The sequence below is a fragment of the Heteronotia binoei genome, chromosome 3 (genome assembly GCF_032191835.1).
Source record: "Heteronotia binoei isolate CCM8104 ecotype False Entrance Well chromosome 3, APGP_CSIRO_Hbin_v1, whole genome shotgun sequence".
Classification (NCBI taxonomy): domain Eukaryota; kingdom Metazoa; phylum Chordata; class Lepidosauria; order Squamata; family Gekkonidae; genus Heteronotia; species Heteronotia binoei.
In genome coordinates, this window is record NC_083225.1 from 96,292,512 (window position 1) to 96,299,736 (window position 7,225).

A 7,225-nucleotide genomic window follows, 5' to 3' on the forward strand; every position below is an offset into this window, starting at 1 on the left:
TCTGCATATAATTATGCATCCCAATTTGAATTTTTTCCTGCAGGGGCATTGTTCACATACTAGCTGGACCTGGACCTGCAAACATGGGCATAAATATATGTGGGTTGGCTCCTCCTCAGATTGTTCTCAGGCAAAGTTTGCCTACAATGCTAGAAATACTTGTTAAGCTAGTGGAGACTTGTGAGCTAGGGCATAAATGCACAATACGCCCAACATATGCTGGGTTATGGGTGCCAACTAGACTTGCAATCAGACTTGTTTTCTTAGTGCTGCAAGGAAGTACTGGCAGGGGGGAAACGAGCTTCTGGCTTGTCTCCCACTCCAGTTTCATCATTGGAAAGGGAAGGGGGTTGGGCCTTTTCTCTGGCTTCACATGTCCTTCTTGGGACACGTGAAGCCTAAGAAAAGGGGCAAAAGCCTCCATCCTTCCAATGTCAACAGTAGGGTGGGAGAAAGCCATATGTCTTCCCCTTTGTCATTCACCTTTGACCCAGAATGTGTTTGGTACTTTTCTGTCCTTTCAGATACCACTGTTGTCCTGTGACAATTGGGATGGCAAGACCTTTGCTGGAGGTTCACTTTACTGACCTTTGCTGGAGGGGCCATGTGTCACTATTAGTTGTTCAGACCTCCACCTCATAAAACCATGGCATTTCTAGCTATTTCTAAAGCTACCTTACATAACTTCTAGGTTTTCCCTGGATATGATGCAGCAGTGCACATGATGCTGATGGTTTCCATTTTTTAAAAAATCCTATTGCCACTTCTAGCAGTGACAGGCAACACTGGCCTGGAAGCCCTGTTCTCATCTATGCTAGTGGCCATCACTATATCCTCTGGCAGTAAATTTCACAATTCAGTTGCTCATGAATAAAGAAATAACTCCTTTGGTTCATCCCAATTCTACTGCCCATCAACTTCATTCTATGGGCCTGAGTTCTAATATTATGGGAGATATTTAAAAGGTTATTTCTATTCATGTTTGCTAGCCCATATATAGTTTTACAAACCTTATCCTTCCCCCCATCATCTTTTTTCCAAACTGAAAAGCCCCAGTCTCTTCAGTCCAGGCCCATAGCTACAGGTGGCCTGGGGGGGGGGGGCAGTCTGCTCTATTAACCCCATCCCTTCCCTCTGTAGGGCTCCTCTGTTGGAAGGCCTCCAGGACTCAAGGAAAAAGGAAGGGGAGATTATCTTGATCTGCTCCTTCACCTTGGCTTTTGAGGTGGTCGGCAACCCTTCAGCAGGAGAGGACACCGAGGAGGAGGTGGCACTGGAGGAGGTGGTCCTCTTGGACTTGGCTGACATTCTTTGGGGGGGTGCTGGGGGGGGGGAAGAGGATGCAGGCAGGTCAGAAGAGCTGACTGGCCCCCAAAGGACGCCCATCCCTGTCCTGTTTCAACCTCCCAGAGCTGCTGCGGCCACTGTTCCCTCCCAGCAGCACATGTTGTGCTCAGGTCCCCGTGGTGCGCTGCCCTGGGCGTGCTCCAGCACTGCCATCAATTCCCCAGAAACTGCACTGAGAAAGCCCTGGCTGCAGGCAGGCAAAGAGACAGGTGGCAGTGAAAGAGAGAGAGAGCAAGACGAGAGAGTGACAGCGAAAGTGAGAGAGACAGTGCAAGAATGAGAGAGCGACAGCGCGGGGAGAACAGCAGAGAGAGAGATCGGCAGTGAGGGAGGGAGAGAGATGGGGAGAGTGAGAGAGCAGTAGTGAGAGATGAAGTGGGAGAGTGACAGTGACGGGAGAGCAAGAGAGCTACAGACAGAGGGAGAGCTGGGGCTGGGTTGACTGGCCACTGGAGGGAAGAAGCAGCCAAGCCCCATGGCCCGACCACCATTTTTTTTCTCCCAGGCCCCTCCACCCAAAATGTTCTGGCTACGGGGCTGCTTCAGCCTTTCTTTACAGGAAAAGTGCTCTGATCCCTTACTCATATTGGCTGCTCTCTTCTGTATTTTCTCCAGTTCTGCAACATCTTTTTTAGATTCAAGTAACTAGAACTTCAAATAAGGCCTCACTGTAAATCTATACAAGGACATTACAATAAAGGGCATTTTGTTTTCAATCTTTTTTCTAATACTTCATAGCACAGCGTTTTCCTTTTTCACTGCGACTGCTGCATACTGAGTCAACATTTTCATCTTGTTCACTGCAACCCCAAGATCTCTTTCTCTCTCAGTCACCACCAGTTCAGTCTCTATCATTTAAATTTAGGGCTGCTGTGAATATAAAGTGGAGTGGGTAATTTTCAAGGTTGACTCTGCCATGGTGCAGTAACATAACCAAGCTTTACCTGAGTTTGGTCTTAGTAACTTCCCAAGTAACACACATAATAAAGCAGAGAAGGCTTTGTTGAAGAAATTCAGGAAAAAAGTATTAAAATCAAGGCATATAATTCAGTGGCAGTGTAAATAACAAAACTGACTACCTTTCTTACTTAATTAGGTCCTGCAACAGCATAGTTGGTTCTTAGAACATGATACAAATACCTTCTTGACAGCATAGAGGAATTGGGGGGGGGGGGAGAGGTAAGTATAAGACAGGGGTGTCAAACTCATTTGTTATGAGGGCCAGATTCGGCATAAATGTGACCTTGTCGGACCGAGTCATGAGCATCATAAAATGTAATGCCAGTTAGTGGAGATATAAACTTTATAAAGGACACAGACAAACACAATTAAAGATTTAAAAAACTTAAAACATGCTTTTAAAACATTAGCACTTGTCGATCTTAAAGGTGCTTTCTTTGTACTTCCCCCTTGTGATCCAGAGAACTGGGCAAAGGAAGCGCTGGCTCTTTCCTTCCTTCCCCAGGGGACCAGGAATGGGGGGATTCCTCTGCAACCATCTTCAAAAGAGCATTTCTGATTGTGAACATATTGACATAGGGTTGCCAACTCTGGGTTGGGAAATTCCTGGAGAATTGGGGGTAGAGACTTAGGAGGGCAGAGTTTGGGAAGGGGAAGGACATCAGTGAGGTATAAGGCAATAAAGCCCAACCAAAGCAGCCATTTTCTCCAGGGGAACTGATCTTTGTTATTTGGAAATCAATGGTAGTTCCAAGACAGTTCCAGGACCCACCTGAAGGTCAGAAACCGTAAGTCACAACCCACCCATACCGTCTAGCAACTATGACCTTCTAGAGTGAGGAAAGGTGGTGCAATGATTAGGCAGCTTTAATGGAATTTGAGAAACTTTACATGTTCTGCTTAGTGATGTTTTTCCTTCTGTGATGTTGGGCAAAAAATAGAGTGCTTTCTAGCTCAAGGAGAACTAGTGACATCCCTGTCATGTTGCAGTGATTAATGTCAGTATTTCTTAGGTATCTTGTCTGTATTTCTCAGGAATCTCCAGACTACAGAAATCCATGGTTCCAGGGCCCAGCAGGGTGGCTGTGAGGATAAAATGGAAGAGAGGGAAATGATGTATGACACTTTGGGTCTCCATTGGGGACAAATGTGTGGAAAATGAAGTAAGTAGATAAAAAACTGTATGGAAGCCAGCCAATTGCAGAGTAGATACTATGCATGAAACAGAAATCAAAGATCATCCAAATGGGTCAGTAAATGATATCTACAGCAGGTTGTTACTTCCTACTTCCAAATATCTAGCCACAGTGTAAGAGTTATCGTACGTGATGACTGATAAAGGTTGTTTCCCTTCAAAGAAGAACTGAGGAGTTTATAAGAAACATACATTGTATGCAGATAAATATGCATTTGTACATGAAGAGACTGTAAATTTGCATTTAGTTCAAATGCAAACTAAACCTGGTTACTGCTGAATCTTCAAAATCATTAAAAAAATTCATATAAAACATTTAAAACTCCCTTGATTTATTTTTGAACAGAAAATGCATCTTTGTCTGCAACTTGTAGAATGTCTGTAGGATGCTTTGCTGACTTCAGAGGGCAGAAAAAAAATTAAAGCCATCCAACTGAAACTATTTGTTAAACGTTTGTTACATTTTCAGTTGGATGGCTTCCATGTTTGCTTCTTCTTCCCATCATGCGATGGGAGCAATCTGACATAGGGTTGCCAGGTCTGACTCAGGCAATATCTCGCGACTTTGGAGGTGGAGCCAGAAGCAAGGTTGTGACAAACACAATTGAACTCTGGAGTTCTGGTCATCAGGACTATGCGTCCTTTAAATGCCTTCCCTCTGTTGGAAATAATGGATGTGGGTACCTTCTTTTTTGGGCTCATAGAATTGGACCCACTGGCCCAATCTTTTTGAAACAGGGATTTTTTGAGGAGAGGCACCAGATGCTATGCTGAAAATTCAGTGGCTCTGCCTAAAAAAACAGCTTCCCCCAGAATGCCAGATACTCACGGATTGATTCTCCATTATACCCTATGGGAACCAGTCTCCATAGGGTATAATAGAGTGCCCAATGGACATTCAACCCCCCCCTGCTTTTTATTAACACTGAAGTGGGGGAGGGCCTCCAAACCAGGGGATCCCCTGCCCAACTGAGGATTGGCAGCCATAACTTCAGCTAGCTTCACCTTGTGCCCTTTGAAGTCAACAAAATACCCTACAGACATTCTACAAGAGGTAAACAGGTTTCAGTACCATGTGGCCTGAAAGATCTTTTTTTCTCCCCATCTCTTTTTTTTAAAAAAACATCTGACCTGTTAAACAATTATGGAGAACTTAGGTGGTTTCCACACAGGGAAAGGCTAGTGTGGTTGTCAGAACTGGAGAACTCCAAACAAGACATGATACTTTGTTTCAAAAGTTGAAGCGTTTATTGAGAACTACATTCAGCAAAGGAGCAAATTGACTCTGATAACCAGTACTGGCTATCGGCGCATTCTTTATACAGGAATAACAGAAACAATAAAACCCTTTCTCACACTTAGGGAGACAGTTGTCTGTTCCCAGGCCCCTTATCTCCAAGGCTGAGGAAGGAACCCTGCTGCTTTGCTCTGGCAAGCCAACTTCAAAGGACACCTGCAGATGCTTCCCAGAGTCTATCAGTCACTCTTCAGTGGTTTGGGTTTGTTTGAAATGCAAAGGCATTTGGTTAGTGAGCATGAGTGCAAAAGTACTTGGTTAGTAAATATTTCCAACATGGAGTCAGTTAGGCTAACATCACTATGTTCAGCATATAGGAAAGTTACAAGTTCTGACAGTGGTTTCCACATTGTTGGTGCAGCTGCTGATACAAAGAAGAAGAGCTGAAGAGTTGGTCTTTATAGCCCACTTTTTTCTACTTACAGAGATAGAAATAACCATATGGTTGGTTTCCCTTTGTCCCTCGGCAGTGGCCATCCTCTCCGAGGCCACTGGGGCATTTAAAAAAACAAACAAACCAGCAGTTGAATATTATTACAATGTTACAACAATAATATTATAACTACATTTTCAAAACCCTCCTCTTCTGGTAGATCTTTTCTTGATCTACCATAGCTTCTCCACTTCAGTATACAGCCTTCTGCTTCACTTTTGTCCATCTAATTTAGACAGTAAGAAGCTAGAATTATGCAAACAATATCACTCCAACTGTGGAACATGCTTTTGGAGTGCATGGTTTGCACTTTGCATGTAGAAAGCCCCTGGCATTCCAGTTAATGGGTCTCAGAAAGCAAGATTGGGGATGATCACTGGCTGATACAGTCTTGATAGGTATTAGTGGGCTAGGTGAACTGGTGGTCTGGCTCAGTGTTCATGTCAGAGCAGGCAAGTCCCTCAGAGGAAAGGGTAAATATAGGCTTGGCAGGATGTATCAAAGAGAAAGGAGCAGGAAGCCTCATCCTGTCCAAAGGCTGCTTGGAATAGTGGTTAAGAGTGTAGCACTAGTATCTGGGAAATTCAGGTTTGAATTCCCATTCACGCCATGGGAGCTTGCTGGGTGACCCTAGACCAGTCACACATTCTCAGCCTAATCTACCTCACAAGGTTGTTGTTGTTTGTTGTTTGTTTTCTTCTTTTTTAGTGCTTAATGCCAAGTTTTATTTAATGCCAGTTATAGACTCTCCCCTCAAGATGTGCTGGGTACAGATGCATGCCTCTTCACTGAACAGCTTTTTTTAAAAAAACAACATTTTTTCAACACAGAAACAAACAAATTAGAGCAATACAGCTGGACAAATTGGTGGAAGAACTCTGGAAGGAACTCTGCAGCTCAGTCACTCAGTCGGCCAAGGTGAGGTGATCAAAGAGGTACTTGCCCAGGCCATCCTTGCTGGCACGCCCCCACTTCAGGTTGGTCACATGATCCCCCAGCTTCTTGATCAGCTTCACCTCCTCATCAAGGTAGTGAGTCTCTAGGAAGTCACACAGATGATGATCCACGTGATGAGAAGCAATCTGGTGCAGATCCAGCAGGGCCTGGTTCACACTCTTCTCCAGCTGAAGGGCGAAGGCTCCGTTCCCCCATTCATCCTGCTCCATTTTTTTAGTTGGCATGGAGGAACTGGTTGACCAAGCAGTTCACCCTAGCTTCGCTCTCGGCATGGTAGTTCTGGCAGACCTGGGAGCTCATGGCGCAGATGGAGGGAGGCTGGTTTTGCTGGTCTGGCAGAGAAATGCAAAGATGGGGCGACTGCGACCCTGCTGTATTCAAGCACTGTTGAAGCAAGAGCTGGAGGACAACAGTCAAAGGTGGGGATGATCTCCTCACAAGGTTGTTGTGAGGAAAAACTGGAGAAGAAGAGAATAATGTAAGCCATCTTGGTGTCAGACCCAGAGTCAAGGAAAAGAAGTGGGGGTTTTGCGTGGGTTTTTTGCAAAGCTCTCATCATTGCAGGTGCTCGCTATCAGTTCATGGTTCGCATCTCCTCCAGCTCCCAGCCTTGGTTACCAGTAACTAGCCCAATCCCAGACATGCCGTCCTCCCTCCAGATAAGCAACAAGTTACAGTTATATCAAAGGCATAGCAAGCGCAGCATAGCATTGTATAATTGGATACACATGACAAGAGGAACAAGATGGAGTGACTCTTGTCACTTGGTTCCCCATTGTGGAGAAAGGTGGGGTACACATGAATTAAATAAATAATAAATAATTTTTCTTTCCACGCTAGGGCAGTCATGAGCTGCTTTGAAATTCCTGTCTGGATTGGGTCACTGTGAGAGTCTGTGCTTTAACAGGTAGAGTAGAAAGATTTCAGATAAATCCCTTCTCTGGCTAGTAGTCCCAGTGGTGTAATTGGCTCCTGTCTGATGCAACAAATTCTCAGTAAGCCCTGCTTTGCTTGACAATAAATCAGTTTAACATAA

At 44.7% G+C, this 7,225-nt stretch overlaps 1 protein-coding gene across 1 annotated transcript; it reads right to left on the reverse strand.

Moving 5' to 3' along the window:
- Positions 1-6,137: 6,137 nt before the first annotated feature.
- Positions 6,138-6,590, reverse strand: LOC132569083 (ferritin light chain-like). Its single transcript, XM_060235267.1, is given in 2 exon segments — positions 6,138-6,405; positions 6,407-6,590. Coding segments are annotated over 2 exon segments (351 nt in total). The 5' UTR covers positions 6,490-6,590.
- Positions 6,591-7,225: the final 635 nt, after the last annotated feature.